This window comes from Cynocephalus volans, chromosome 10 (genome assembly GCF_027409185.1).
Source record: "Cynocephalus volans isolate mCynVol1 chromosome 10, mCynVol1.pri, whole genome shotgun sequence".
Lineage (NCBI taxonomy): Eukaryota > Metazoa > Chordata > Mammalia > Dermoptera > Cynocephalidae > Cynocephalus > Cynocephalus volans.
The window spans coordinates 15,694,721-15,710,732 of NC_084469.1; the positions used below are offsets into that span (position 1 = coordinate 15,694,721).

Sequence of the window (16,012 nt, forward strand, 5' to 3'; positions counted from 1 at the left end):
AGCAAACGTTTGCCAGAGCAATGAATGAATGGGAGGCCTTGGTGACCATGGTTCCTATCCTGAGGGGTGGCAGGAGTGGACAGTGGGAGAGGAGAGTCTGTGCAGCATGGTCTGGCCCCTGCCCTTCCAAACACCCACTGCCCTCCATGTACGGGTTAGCCAAAGGAGAACTCCCCCATGCCCCCCCCCCAGTTCAGAAACACGGGGCCCTGAGGCACAGACCCCACTGAACTCAAGCTCAGAGCCCAGAGTGAACCTCCTGCTGAGGCTCCAGTCCCTTCGCAGACATGGACAGAGCAGAGATCCCCGTCAGCAGCACTTTATTATCATAAAATAAACAAATAGTACAGAAAGGCCAGTGGGCCCCAGTTCCTCTCCAGGTGGGCTCCTGTGAATAAGCAAGAGAACAGAGTAAGGAAGAAAAAGGGGGGCGAGGGACTGAACCTGGCTGGTCAGGGCCCATAACTCAGCCGGGGCTGGAACCCGGCAGTCTGGCTCCTGAGCTGTGCTCCTCCGGTCTGCTCTGCAGCTTTCCACTACCTGATACTCTCATAAATAGCAAACACACACTCACATAAATGACACCCACACGGAGCACATAAAACACTACCCATGTTCACAGACAATACACATATGAAATCCCAGTTTATATACACATGCACACACAAACATACACATACGAATGAATGTCCAGTCACTTATTCTTCCAGCTGGCACTGGAACAGGGATGAGCCCACGTAGGGAAGGGAGATCTCTGGAGTTCCAAGTGGCCAGCCCTCGTATACCCCTCACTGATGCATCCCCTTACCCAGCCTCTAGGCACTGCCCCTCCAGGGAGCCAGGTCCAATGCAGGGAGGGTACTGCAGTTGACAAAGTCCTGGGGAAATGAGTTGGACATGAAGATGTTGTTTTTGGACACGGTAGTGATGCCTGTGTTGTCGCAGATGATGCGGGGCAAGGAGATCTTGGCCAGGGCCTGCCGCTGCCGTGTGCTGAACACGCCCTTGTTCTCCCACCAAAACCTGCATGGGGAACACCCACGGACATCGTACCTGAGAACAGCCTGGTCTAGGAGGGCGTCACCTGGGTTGAGCTGCTCCCTGGGTGTAAGAGGACCACAGCAGACACCACCCTACAGCTCGGGAGAGCTCCAGGCCCTTGGCAGTCCTGGGGTTTTCAAACTGGTGGTCCCTCACTCACAGCACAGAGGAAAACACAGGCCCCAGCCCAGCGACATCCAGGGCACCACTAATGCTAGTGGGGAAGCCGGGCCCCATCGCTCATGCAGCCCTGTGCCCTGGCCCACAGCTGCATCCATGGGAGTCGGAGAGAATCTTGAGGGTGGTTTATAATTTGTCCACCCAGAGAGGGGCACCTTTTTAAAATTTCCCCAAATGTGCAATATAGGCTAAGTAAGAACTAGACATGAAGATGTCAGGACCATGATGAAATGACACTAAGGGAAGACGAGGGAAAGCTAGGATGGGACTGTCTAATAGAGATTGACACTTCCATGGTTGCACAGTGAAAGCTGGAGAAAGAAGTAGCTAAGGGTGGCATTTTTCTGTCTTTTTACTTCACAACCAGGAGTCCAGATCCCTCCTTGCTACACCCCTGATAGGTTTGGGGCATGTGAGGGACAACTTGGAGGCTCCCTGGAACACACTGGAAAATCACTGACTCCTTCCAGCCCTCCATTTGACAGGAGGAAATCGGACCCCAGAGGTTCAGGGATAGGCCCGCAGCTGCCCAGCAGGCCCGAGCCACCCTCCACACTTGCTCACCGATCACCATCCCGGAGCTTCCTAAACTGGGTGCCTATGAGGCAGGCGAGGAGTGGGCCCACGCGGCCATTGGGCTGCAGGGGCTCGGCCACGCCACCCATCCAGATATCAATGTTGTTGGGCGTGCCATAGAGCGCCATCAGCTTTCTCGCCAAGTCCTGGTTCTTCAGCACCGTGCCCAGCTCGCCCACCGTGTTGGGCTGTGGGAGCCCGCAGAAGCGCCTCCAGGCATTGTACCCTGTGGGGGGGGGGGTGAGGGGAGCAGGTGGCTGTGGGGAGGTCCCTGGGGACAGCAGGGAAGACTCTCATATATGCCCCAGAAAATCCGCCTTCCCAACACACCAAGTCCATAGGCAGAGGGAGGTGTCCTAGGGAATCCTGAACCCTTTGTTCAGGCCAAGGGGGCAGCTGGGCCTCTCTAGGACCCTCACTGTCTTTCCCTTGCCCTCCTGTCCTGAAGCAAACCCTAAATTGCCATAACTCCTGCCAGGTCCAAGAATAGAGAAATCTCATTGTCCTCTGTGGAGCAATCCAATGTATGTGTCTCTGTCCTGTGAGGGGTGAAGTCTGTCTAGAACCCTCAGCCACATGGGCCACCCCATAACACAGGCATGGGATTTAGGGTTAGGCTGATCTGGGTTCAAATGTCAGCTCTGTCACTGACTTGGCTAGAGAATCTGGCCAGATTCTGAATCTCTCCAAGCCTCAGTTTCCTCATCAGTAAAATGGAGGTAATAATAATCTCTTCCCCTTAGAGTCCAGACACAATGAAGCAAAACGAAATGATGGTGGAGACAGATTTCCAGACTGTGGGTTATTGTCATTGTTAATGATGCTCCAAGTTTGAGGGTTACATCACGCGAAGGAGGCCGGGAAGAGGTGAAAAGTGACCAGGTGGGCCCAGGCAAGGGTAGGGTCTGACCTCAGAGAGCTCCCTGAGAGCAAAGTTCTGGGATGGGGGAAAAGCTTGGGCAGCTGGGAGTACTAGAGAGGGCAGGGGCCCTAGAGTGGGAAGGGGAGCTATGGGCTACCTGAGAGGCCGGGGATGGGGGCAGGGGAGACTCCTCTAACCCCTCACCTGGGAGGCCATGGTCCCGGCTGCGCTGCATGTTCAGAGCAGGCAAGTCCAGCCCGATCCTCATGACCTGCTCAAACAATCGCTCCCGGATCTCGTCTACCACAATTTGGTTCTGGCGATTCAGCTTGGCAGGGGTGGCCATGAGGCCTCGGAGGATGGGGTCAATGCCACCTGAGGTAAGAGGAGCAAGGTTGGGGGAAGGCCCAGCCCAGTATCAGAGCTCAGACTGGAGCCAGGGGCAAGTCCAGGTGGTGTCAGGGGGATTGGATAAGAGGGCTGAGCACATCAGTGCCTGGTGCCAAGGTGGTCTTCGTGAGCAGTCTTCACAGGGCACCACATGACTCCAGGGGCACACAGATCTCAGGGGACTATGCCATTCAGACTTGGAAGGCTGTGATGCTGCAAGCCCCTGCCTCCTGAGTCACAGAGTCACAGCACATCGGAAGGATCCAGCTCCCTCTGACAGCCATCTCCCCTCCACTGTTTATTACCCAATATAGAAGCAGAGTCAGGTCAACTGAGGCTGGAAAGTCAGACCAGATTCCCAAAGAAGGGAGGGAAGAAGACTTCTCCCCATCCCACCTCCCTGCAGCCAAGCCCCCCACCTCACCCCTCCCGCAGCTCCCAGCCCACCATCTCCTGGCCTAGGTCATGCTCACCTTCCAGCACTACCCTCCAGGTGGCAAAAAAGACCCTGCTCAGTGGAACACGGGGGTTGGGCCCCATGGGCCGGTATCGATTGTCCAGGCGGAACATGAAGGGCTGGATGAGGGTGTGGCCATAGCGGAAGGCATTGGTGAAAACATTGGAGATGCGTGGGTCCACCGAGTCATTGTAGCCGCTGTACCTGGGCAGGTACTTCCTCAAGGCCTCTGGCCCCAGCACCAGGGGCAGATAGTCCCGGTAAGTGATGATCTAAAGAAAAGTCACTTGGAATAACCTGTCCACTCACTCCTTCCTGCAGAGTCTCCATCTGCTCCTGGCTTGGGGGCATCCTCCTGCCATCTATGGTTGGGGAATTGGCTCTTACAATACTGGATCTGGGCCTAACAAAGTGGCACTGAGGGGAATAAGCAGAGCTACTGTTTGCTGGCTGTGTGACCTTGAACCAGTTATTAACCTTTCTGAGCCCCAGTTCCTCACATGCAAATTAAGGAGAATTATATCACCCTCTGCCTTAGGGGATTAAGTAACAAAGCACTTTGTTAGTCATTGTGATACCTCCCTTGCCATTGAATTATTAATATCTCATTTCTCCTACTGTATTATAAACTCCTCGACAGCGAGGGAAATTGGAATTATTCCAGTGCCCAGCAAGTGCCTGACCCACCGTAGGGCTCACTGTTGACAGCCAGCAGCCCCAGCTGGTTAGTCAGGTTGCACAGCTTCATGGCCATATAGGTTTGTGGAAGGAGGGGAGGCAGGAAGGAACGAAGGGCTGCTCTAGCATGATTGCCCCCGGCGAAAAGGGAAGATGTGAAACAGTGTCACTCCACGTCCTAGACTCTAGAATCTCCTCTGAAGCTTAAATTACTCTCACTTGAGTCCTTCCTGAAAATCAAAAACTCACCCTCAGCACCTACAACTCCCAACTACCACCCCCGCTGCCTCCAGAATCTGGGGGTGTGTGTGTGTGTGTGCGTGTGCGTGCACGTGCATGTGCTTGTGCGTGTGTGCGTGTGCGTGTGCGTGTGCATGTGCGCGTGTGTGTGTTTGCATCTTGGAGAGAGGATGGGGGCACTGGAGCATCGAAACCAGGAACCTTGCCCCAGGCATAAATGAGGCTAAGGTGCTTGAGTGGGCTGTGACAAAGCCAAAAAGAAAAGGTGACTGGGTAAAGAGCCAGGAGTGACAATGAGATGGAGGAAGGCAGGTGCATTAACTTGAAAGCTACTGCGCACCAGTCACTTTAGACCACCCGTTCAACCCTCCCCACACTATTCCTGGACCCACAGGAAAGAAGAAAGCAGGGAGTAAGCCTGGGAAGAAGAGGAGGGAAGGAAATTAGCCTTTGTCAAGCACTTTATCTGCCAGGTATTTTCATATATGTCATTTAATCCTTATAGCATCAGGGGTGAAGAAACCAAGGATCAGAAGGGTTAGTAACTTCCCAAGGTCACACCACCAGGATGTTGCAGAGGCACATCTGGATCCCAAGTCTGCCCGACGCTCAGGACAGCCTACCTGGACCATAGCCCCCACGATCTTCCGGGCTTCCTGGTAGAGCCTCTCTCCATCCCAGCGGGGATTCAGGCGCTTGAGCTGTGTGGCCAGCCGGTTGTGCTCCCGCAAAAAGAGGGTGTGCATGGAGGTGAGCTCGGGCATCTCACTAGAGCGGGTGTCCCCTTAGGGAGCAAAAGCCACTGTCATTCCTCAGACCGCCACCCCAGGAAAGATTTGATCCTTTGAAACTCCCTCCACAGCCATGGCCTGAAATGTCTTCTACTCACCCCTCCTCTCCACTCTTCACGCAGACTCAGTTTACACTCCTCCACCCCCCATGCCCCAGTCTGCCACAATAGCTGCTTCTTCTGCTATGGGGCACCGCTGGTCTGACATATTCATTCAGTAGGCATCACCTCTGACACATGACTTGCCACCTTCCTGTACCTGAAACTGGGAGCTTCTTGAGGACAAGGACAATGGCTTGTGCCATTTTGTATTTTACCTTCCCTCCCAACACATGCATAGACACGTAGGGCTTAACACAGTGCCTGATAGAGTATGAGATCCATGCACACTACCTGGTTAACTGATTCACTTGATTCAGGGAAGACCAAAAAGCAGCAAGCGTGTTGGTACAACCTGTTTCCATGCCCATGTCAGACATGATCACAGCTCTGTCTCCCACTAAAACTGGATGCAACCTCAGAATCCTTCTCAACACAGGACTCCAGAAAGCCAGGACCATATGAACAGAGTTGTCAAAAAGCTGCCCTTACAGCCAACCGTGCAGCCTTCTCCAGAGGAGGGGGTTAGGGCACAGGATGTGTGGAGGCCACACCTGAGACTGTTCAAGAAAACTAAGCAAAACCTCCTGATTCCTCCAGTCCTCCTCTAATCCTTTTCCAGAGGGACCAGAGGGCTAGGGTCAGGGCCATTTCAGCAGAACACTGAGTTCAGTCCTTCTCAACTCTAGAAGCTAATGGAAAGGAAATTCTCTGAGATTAGCTTCTCTATCCCATGAGCAGCTAGAGGTCGTGCCAACCCAGGCCTGGGACACGTGGCTTGTCAACACCAGGCTGGAGGCAGCCATGCCTGCCTGAGGAAGGCTGCCCTTGCCTAATGAGCCCAGAAGAGGTTGGGCCCTTCCCCAGGAAGTCCACCCTGGCACTGACCTTAATTCTCCTCTCAGGGGCCCAGCCAGGGAGAGGACACCAGGAGCCACCAGGAGGAGAGGAAGGGAGGCCAGAGGAAAGGGCCTCAGGCCCACTATTGGGTTTACATGAAAACACACTGGAAATTTTCTGGTCATGGCTATCAGAACTTCCCTAGCTATATCTCCCAAACTGCCAGTTGTTTAAATTTAAATTCCCATCCTCACTTATTATGGGTAATCAGGATGTGCAGGAGGTGATATTGTGGAGCAGCGCTATCCGGTAGAACTTTCTGGATGTGAAAACATTCTACACCTTTGCTGTCTGATAGGGGGGCTGCTAGCTTATGAGGCTATCGAGCACCTGAAATGTGGCTAGTGCAGCTGAGAAACTGAGTTTTAATTTAATTTAAAATAATTAAAATAGCTACATGTGGCCAGTGACTACCATATTGAACAGTGTGGTTGTAGAGGGTGAGGGGGCCACATTGCTCTCTGTCCCTTTAGTTCCCTGTGCCTGAGGGACTCAACTCTCCTCCCTTCCAGAGTCCAGAGAGGAAGAGAGAGAGAAAGCAATGGACAGATGGATAGCGGCTCCTCGGCTGTCCCTGTGTCTTCATCTTAGGGTGGAGGGTAATTTATTTTGTTGCCCTTCAGTTTGTCACCAAGGCAACTGGATTAATATCATGAAGTTGGCGAGGACAGATTCTCTAAATACAAACCCACAAGCTCCTCACAATAGGCTCACCATGCCCCCAGCAGGGAACACCTCCTGTGTCACCCCAAGTCCCCACCCCAGAGCTGACCTGCCAGGAAGCAGGGGATGCGCACGGAGCGGTTGGTGAGGAGACAGGGGTCGTCGTGCAGGTTGTCGAAGGGCAGCAGGGCCCGGCCCTTGTCTCGGAAGCGGGTGTTGACAGCCAGCAGCCCCAGCTGGTTGGTCCTGTTGCGCAGCCTCATGGCCAAGGGGTCCTCGCTGCCGTACACCATGCTGGCGTCCACGAAGGCGGTGAGCGCGTTGATCTGGTTGCGGATGGTGATGTTGCCCTGGGTGCAGGCCGGGCAGGAGCGGAAGAAGGGGATGCAGTCGCGTTGGTTCTTGATGCGGGGGTCGTTGGGTGGGATCTGCGGCACAGGGAGAGGCTAGACCGGCCCGCCTAGGGCAGGGCCAGCGGGCAGAAGTGCCGTCCCCCGCCCTCGGGACCTCGGGCCCCCTCACCCGCGGCGAGGCCTCTTAAGGCTCCAGCGGGATCGCTGCCCGGGGTTGCACAGCAGAGGCCACTGAGGCTCGGGGTCAAGGACCAGACCACGGAACGGGGAACGCCAGGAGCCCCCCGGGGTGGGCGCGGCCGCTCCTCTGACGCCTCCTGCTAAGCCTTCTGGCTCTCGCTCGGTCTCTCAGCCTGGCCTGGCCTTCTCCTGTCCCTCCGCCGCCTCTCTCTCAGAATCCCTCCCTCCAGCCTCCCTGCTCGGCACCTGCCTCCACCAGCCAGCGCCCCCCCCCGGCCCTGCTCCCACCGCACAGCCCAGACCCCGCCTGCCCAGGCCCTGGCTCTGTGCGACGGGGGCTGCCGGGACGTCCCTCTCCGTGGGGAGGGGACAGGTCTGAGCACGGGGAGCCTGCACCCAGGGGGTTGAGGGACATTGGGAAGGTCCTCGCCCCAGAGCTGTCTCGCAGCCTAATCAAGAGCCTGTGATTCCACCAACAGGAGTCCCGTCAGCCAGGGGATAACAGGCTCTGTCCCTTGGCCTGGCGGTAAACGACAGGATGCCCAGGCTGGCCGCTGCTGAGAGGCTGCTCTGGGCAGGGAGCAGGTCAGAGCCAGGGCCGGGCATTGACTCTGAACACCAGAGAGGCAGGGCCAGCCTGACGCGGGGGCTGGGGGCGGACAGCCGGGCCCGCGAGGGAGGTGGCCGCTCCCGGAAACAGTCTCGCCGGCTGCCCGCGAAGACGGGAGCACCTTGAGCGGGAAGCAGGGCGGCTGCTGCAGGCAGCTGGTCTCGCAGTTTAGGCCCGTGAGGAAGGAGACCCTGGCGGCGGGCTCGGGGGTAAAGTCGAGGTCGTGGTCGATCAGCTGTCCCCACTGCATGAACAGGAGCGAGCGCTGCCGGTCCGGGGTCAGCTGCTTCGTGGGGAAGCGCACGATCTCGTTGGAGACCGCGCGAGCCTGCGGGACACGGGACACGGGACACGGGCAGTCAGGGGGCGCCTCGGTCCCCGCGCGCCTCGGGCCCGCCCGCGCCCTGCGCCCGCCGGTGCTCACCAGGGGCACCGGGAAGCCGCCGCGCTTGGCGCCGGGCGTCCAGCCGTAGGGCAGCGAGAAGCCGTCCTCGTACTCAGCTGGCAGCCATCGAGCAAAGGCGCGGTTGGAGGCCCCCAGCGTGGGGCTGCGTCTGCGGGGGAGGGAGGACAGGGCGCTGACACCAGGTGGCGCCACGGGCCGGACCTGGGACCCGGGATGCCTCCCTGAGCCCCCGCCCCGGGGCCGCGCCCCGCGGGCCGCACCTGTTGTTGCAGTGCCCGGTGATGGTGCGATACTTGTCCTTCTCCGGGCACGTCACCCCCACGTCCTGGTAGGCGCAGCCACTTGACTTGGACAGCAGATCCAGCTGGGCGAGCGTCAGCACATCTGCCAGGGGGAAGAGGAGGTGTGGGAGCTGAGCTCCCCATTTCCTTTCCTAGGCAATCTGAGGCTGGGGAGCCCTGGAGACCCTTGGGAGGGGCCCGGTCTGAGGCACAGAGGGGATGCTAAGATGCCCCTGAGACTCCTTGGAGGGATGAGTTGGGGGATCACTGGGAGATGGCTGGGGTCACTAGGAGGCGTCACTAGTGGAGCAGGGGCCTGGGGTGCTGCCCCTGGAGGGGCAACAGTACCAGTGACATTGAAGGGCCCCGGCCGCAGGGGCCGCAACTTCTGCTGCAGCAGGTCTAGGGCCACATGCAGATAATCAGCGGCCCTCACAGCTGTCCTGGTGGCTGCCACCGGCTGCTTGAAGTAGGACAGGAGTTCCATGGGGCTGGCCGAGCCACTGCGAAGTCGCTGCTTGATGCTGCTTGGGGAAGGGAGAGATGAGGGCCAGAGAAGGGGTGCAGAGACACCCGGCAGAGCCCCAGCCCGGAGTGTTGAAACACAGGACAATGCAGATTTCTTTTTATAAAAAGGATATGGACTTTGGTGTCCAGACAGAGGCAAGGCCATGTGAGGGACGGCTTTGAAGATGTTCTCACACCCAGAGACAAAAGAACAGGCAGATGAGGGCTCAGTTCCCTGCCCTGGGTCCCCCTTCCCTACCTACAAACTCCATGCTGCCCGCTCCTTCTCAAAAAAGGCCTGGGGCAGCCTTGCCCAGAGCTGGGCACTGCCCGGCATCCCCACCTTTCCCGCCGCTCCTTGTAGGCCTTATCCACGAGCCGCTTAGCTTCCTCCATGCAGGTCAGCACCACCGAGGTCTCCACCTCCCCCACGACAGCTGCTCAGAGCAGGGTTCACAAAGTCGGGAATGGGTCCAAAGTCCCCCATCAGGCCCCAGAGCCAGGGAGGCCCGCACTGAGAAAAGGAGTCCCTGGGACTCGGAACCATCCCCAAACAGCACCTCTCCCCTTCTCTCTGAACTGTTACCTGGAGTGGCACCCTCAGAGGGCTGGGACACAGCCAGAATGGCCAGGAGCCCTGTTAGGGCCAGGAGCAGCAGCATCTCTGCAATGAGACCCACAGCCCAGCAAATGTCCTGAGCCCACAGTGCATGTGGGAGAAGAGAGCCCCACCATCCCTCTCCTCCTAGGCCCCTCACTCATACCCAGCCCACCTGAATGGGCCCTGCCTATGGATGAAGCCAGGCCTCCTTGAAGGAGGGGTCCGTAGTCTCCCACCCCCTTGCCAGCTGCAGCAACCCAGCTCCCAAGAACCCTGCCTCCACAGCCCACCTGACACTGGCAACTCCTCTTAGCTGAATCTGGGCTTTTATGTCCTCTAAGCTGGGGGCGGGGCAGGGCAGAGGGAGGTCTGTCCCAGAGACTATCTCTCCTCCCCCACTGAGGCTGGGGGTGCAAATAGAGGAGCCTCTGAAATGGGGCAGAGGTCAGAAAAGGAGGGACCAGAGTGTCCCCAGACTTTGAACTTAGCACTTCCACCAGGGTTTCTCAGCTCCCCATTGTGTGCCTAGACCAGTGCTATCCCCAAGGGTAGACAACTAACCCCTCCAAAATTCTGGTTAAACTGAGTATCCAAGGGGCTGGCACGTGGCTCACTTGGGAGAGTGTGGTGTTGATAACACAAGGCCATGGGTTCAGATCCCTATATAGGGATGGCCCGTTAGCTCACTTGGGAGAGCGTGGTGCTGACAACACCAAGTCAAGGGTTAAGATCCCCTTACCTATCATCTTTAAAAAAAAAAAAAGAAGCAAAACTGAGTATCCAAAGTTCCCTTGAAAGGAGCTAAAATTAGAAACCAACAGCCTGAGAAATTATGGAAAGTAGAGTGGCTCCAGGGGAGAAGGGAGGGTGAAGGGGAGACCTGGAATGATGACGAGCCGACCAGCCTTAGGGGGCCATCCCCCACCCCAACAGCAACCTGGCCCCTGTGGCCAACCCTGGTGGGCAGCCCACAGTTCTTGGTGGGGCTAAGGGGACAGGAAATCTGGCTGGAGACCGTTTGGCTTCACAGGAAGGAGGACCCTGGGGGCTATGTGCTCAGGACCAAGGTAACTTCCTCTATCTCTCCCACCTCCCCTTTCTTCTTGGCTTATCGTAGGGGGCTGTCTCCAACACTCCCTACCATCTGCTCCTGGATTTCAGGAACCAGGAGAGAACAGAGCTGGTTGCGGTTAGTGATCAGTTGGGTGACGCAGCCCAGGGCCTCTCTAGGACAAGATCAGTGCATGGAAGGATTTAGGTTAATGACTCAGGATCACTCTGAAATAGAAAAGGGGGAAGTTGCTCCCTTGAGAAAGGCTGGTAAAGGGACTGCCATTCTCAGATAGAAAAATACCTATGACTTATGACTGTGTTTGTCCACCTCCCTGGGCCCTGGGTCCACCTCCCTGGGCTGAGCACGTGCCAACCATGGCTCCCATGTCCTATTTTGGTCTAGCCACATCTTCTACCTTCAGCCACCTTCCTGCCACTCACTCTTGTCTTCTATGCCCAGACCACATATTGGCCAAGGAACAAGGGACAGCAACACATCCAGAACAGCTTCCCAGTGTGCCCAGAGATCCTGTCACCTGCTGGGAAGCATAGCCCATGGGCCCACGAGAGAGGAGGTCATTGTTCCAGCCTTGCTCTGCCAATGACTAGCTATGTGTGAACTTGGTCATGTAACTCTTTGTGCATCAGGTTCTAGAATTTTATAGGCTTTTGGAAATACTTTTTTAATCATATAAGTAATATGTTTTCATTGATGAGAAGTTACAGAACACAAATAAGCAAAAATAAAAATAAATTGAAACTACTTCAATTTGAAATTGTGAGTAATTTTTTTTCAATTTGAGATTTGAGTGATTTTAACAAAGTGAGATGGTGGGTAATTATTTTTCTCCCAACGTTTGTAATTGTTTTTCCCATAAGTAAGCACTAAGAAGGAAAGTATATCCCCATAATCCAACCACTCGCCAATACCCCATTTAACAATTTGATATCCTATGTGTAGATATAATATGTATTTTTAAACAGTGATGAGAACAACTTTAAATATTGTTTTAGAACTTCCTGTCAAGATGGCGGAATAGACAGTCCCCAGCATCACTCTCTCCCAGAAATCAACCACTTTACAATTATTAAAAAGCAACGACTGCCAAGCTGGGACCACTAGAGCTCAGGTGAAGAGGAGGAGAGACCTACAGAGTTCATGAAGGTGGGAGAAGCCACAATGAGAGAAAGAAAGGACCACTCTGACCCTTTCGAGCCCCAACCACTTCAAAGCTGGCCCTGGTAAGCACACAGAACAAGAGCTGGCAAAAGCCACAGCTATGCCATTCATATGAAGTTGCTTGAAGACTGCAGGGGAGGAGCAGGCCTTGGTGGCCCCCAGGCCAGCTAGGCTACTAACAGGATTCCCGTGGACGCACATAGGAGCGAGGGGCCACAGACCACTGAAAAAAAGGAGGCTGCCAGTGAATCATCACAGGGGACTGGAGCATGGCCTGCCCCATGGGAAGTGCTTGGAGTGCAGGCAGTGGAGAAGACAGGCCACCAGGGGAATATTGGGTCACATCATGGACAGCTGATCTACCTCTCAATCAGCACAGGACCACTCAGTGGAGACTGTCAGTAATATAGAACTGCAGAGAGTGCAGTTTGCTGAAAAGACTCAGGCCATGACCAGAGTTTCCACACAACCCAGATATATCAGACCTCACAAAACCTGGAAGTGATTACAAGGTCAACAATTAAAACTTGAGCTGCACAAAAAGCCTTCCCCAGGGAATCAGCAGCAAAGCAGCAATTTAGCTCAACCACAGAGCTCAAGTGCTGATTCCCACAGGAAGTTCCCCCATTATAGAAGCAAGCAAAGGACAACAAATTAGTTCCAGTGCAGAGCTGAAATGGTGGGAACAGCAAATAATCCAACACAGAACTGAAAAAACTAAAATATCCACAGATGAGACAAAGTTCTGATATTAACCAGGAAAGATCTAACACCACCAAAGAACACATATCAAACCTGCAGGAACCAGAAGCCCCCCAGGCTCCCAAGCCAAGGTAGGGGTAGGGTGAGGGTCTCAGCCACACCACCCCAACATCTGCATCCAGCCCAATGACAACCACCAATCCACCACTGGAAGCGCCCAGGGCTCCCGGACAGAATGAGAGCGGTACACAGGCTCCAACCACACCCCCATCCTTCCTCCTCCTCCCACCCTTCCCCCAACTGCTCCACAACAATATCTTAGAATGTAAAAAAGTAATAATACTAGTAAATAAATAATTTTTTTAAGTTTACCTAAAAAAAGATTAAATAAATAAATAAATAAATAAATATTGTTTTACAACCTACTTTTAGTACTTAATGATTTTAGCCTGGAAACCTATGTCACTAAATATAGATGTACTTTATTTTTAGATCTGTATAATACTTTGTGTGAATATTTTGTGTGATTTATTAATCAATCCTTTCTTGTTAGATTCTTGGGTTGTTTCTGATTTTCATTATTATAACAGTACTAGGATGAATATCCATGGAGTTAAATTTCTAGTCACATCTTCAATTATTTCCTTAAGCAAGAAGTCTTAGTAGCTGTGGGGAAAATAGGAGAATTTAGTCAGGCCCCCTCGGCTCAGGTCTGGTTGGGATCGAACAGCACATTCTTAATTCTTTGTAAACAAGTTGTATGGGTGGAGTTAGTGCACATGTGCACCAATCTATCTTTTTAGTTTTGTTGCTATTGTGTGTTCTTCAGTTTGTGAAGCAGCGCTGGCTGGCAGAGAGCTTGTGTGTAAAAACAGAGCATGTTTACTCTACTGGCAGCTGCTCAGTTCTTCTTTGGATTTGGCTGGTAGCTGGTGAGTTTCTGAGTTTCTCCTTTGGACTTTTAAGTCAGAGGTGTGTGTGTTTAAATAAAGACTATTCCTACTTCAGCCAAGGCTCCAAGGACCGTTTTGTCCAGTTACCTAGCTTGTTGATCTGCATGTGAAGGGTTCTTGAATGGGCTCTAGGGGTCTGTGAGCTCCAGACCCAGCCCTAGCTCTACAGTAGTAAAATTGCTGCATGTTTGGGTGTGCACGTTTTTAAGGCTTTTTAATATTTATTGTCAAATGGCCTTGTGAAGATCATGCCTCCTCCTCCCGTCAGCAGTGCATGAGAGCACCTGTTCCCTGTCTCCCCCATCAACCTTAATGATTAGTGTCCTTTTACTCTGTTAAGGGAATCAAGACTCCAGAAGGAAGAGACATTTAATAATCTCCCCTTGTAGCAGAGATGAGAAAGAGGGAGCCCAGAGAAGGAAACAACTTTGTCAAGGATGACAGTGTGGCACGGTTCAGAATAATCTCCATGTCAGGTCTCCTGACTCCAAACCAGTGCTCTTAACCCAGTAGCCTCTGCACACTTATTCCCAACTCAATCATTTCCTCAGCAAGTATTTACTGAGCCTTTTCCAGGTGCTGTGCTGGGCACCGGGCATCCTCAAGGAGCTCACAGGGGGAATCGGAAAGGTCAACAAATGGCACCCAAGAGCCTGTGCATGGTCCTTAGGGAGCATCAAAGGGCAGCACTTGGATCAACTAGGGGGACCAAGGAAGGCTTTCTTGAGAAGTCGATACTCGAGGCTGTCTTGAAGAATGTCTCAAAGTTGACCAGGTGGACACAGGGATGGAAGAGCATTCCAGGCCCCCAGAATGGCACAGCAAAGGCCTTGGCACAGTGGCCTTCGCTCAGACAGTTCCAACACGAGGCGAGGGTGGGGCAGGATGCGGCTGGTGAGGCAGGCAGAGGCCCGCTGCCCAGTGAGAAGTTCTTGTCCTGAAGCCCCAGAGAGCCACGAAGGTGTGAAGTGGGGGAGTGCACACTCAGAGCTACATTTTAGAAACCTGGCTCCGGCAGCTGTGGGGAGGGGTGGGGGGCAGGCCCAGAGGCCGGAAGCCCATCAGGAGGCCTGCTCTGCATTCGCACGGGCAGCAACAAGGCAACGAATGTTTGAGAAGCTAAAACCTTTTCAAAGAATGACATTAAAATGCACTTAGTTCTCTACCCACGTGGAGGCGGGAGAATTCTCAAAATGTAGAATCCCCAAACCACCTGCCTTTGGCTCGGGGATGTGGCCCACAATGTGTGTGCAGGAGCTGGAGATGCTCTGTGACTTTATGATATCTCCAACCAATTAATGATGACACAATGATAACGCTGCAAGGCCAGCAGCCTCCCCTGTCTGTACCTCTGTTGATCTCTCACCTAGGCCCTATTTGTCCAGCCCAGGTGTGTTTGTGGCTGAAGGGCTTCTTAGCATGCACAGTAACCAGAAGGAGAATACGGCTTCCAGAGGAAGTGTTCCAAACAAACCTTGTCCCTCCACTCCCCATCCTGGGGGTGGCCTCTGGAGGGCACTGCTGGAACTGCTGCATCTCAAAACTATAGTCATTTGAGGGAGTACACACACACACACACACGCACACACACACACACACGCTGCCTTCCCTTCTCCGCACTGAGCTTTCCCAAACATCCCCACCTGCTAGCAAAGCCCAACTGCCTGTGGGATAACGGGCCCTCTCCACTACTGCTTGCAAAACAGCTTCTTCTTTCTAAATGCTGTTTAGGAAAGATCAGTTGGGATTACAGCCAGATTTCCTGTGTGTGTGTGTGTGTGTGTGTATGTGTGTGTGGTTGGAGGCAGAAGGCTCTGAAAGCTGGGGACAGGCCAGTGAGTCCTTAGACATGCCAACTGCACCCAGTTCACAGATCTTGTTTTCTTTCTGTTTAAATATTTTTTAGTTAATTTTGATTCTAGAGGTAATGCCTGGATATATTTTGAAAACATATATATTTTCAAAGACAGATCAGGTGATAGCTCCCCTTGGATCACGTTATCACATCATCCCCAGCTCCAGCCCCTTCCTCCACTCTTAGGAGTGTTTGTCCTTCCAAACCTTTTACTTTACATTGACTCACATATACAGGTCTGTAGGAAATATTCTTTCTCCTTCTTTTTTCCATTCTGTGACCTTTTCTCTGTTGCTGGAAGTTGACATTTTTCCATTTTTTAAATATTAAAAACAGTGCAGTAAGGGGCCTCCTGTACATACACACGAGTAAAGACTGAGAACTGGGCCACAGGTTTCATGCATTTAAAATTTTTAATAGATAGATAATGCCAAAGTGTCCTCCAAACTGTAAAA

At 53.6% G+C, this 16,012-nt stretch overlaps 1 protein-coding gene across 1 annotated transcript; it reads right to left on the minus strand.

The window, feature by feature from the left end:
* Positions 1-815: 815 nt before the first annotated feature.
* On the minus strand, positions 816-14,814 carry MPO (myeloperoxidase). The gene is made up of 13 exons (XM_063112406.1): positions 14,797-14,814; positions 9,800-9,908; positions 9,557-9,650; positions 9,055-9,230; positions 8,686-8,809; positions 8,444-8,573; positions 8,141-8,347; positions 6,986-7,304; positions 5,048-5,208; positions 3,523-3,778; positions 2,864-3,034; positions 1,786-2,023; positions 816-1,023 (listed from the first exon to the last, which is right to left on the minus strand). The coding sequence occupies exons 2-13, from the start codon at positions 9,873-9,875 to the stop codon at positions 816-818; spliced, it is 2,160 nt and encodes a 719-aa protein (XP_062968476.1). The 5' UTR covers positions 9,876-9,908; positions 14,797-14,814.
* Positions 14,815-16,012: the final 1,198 nt, after the last annotated feature.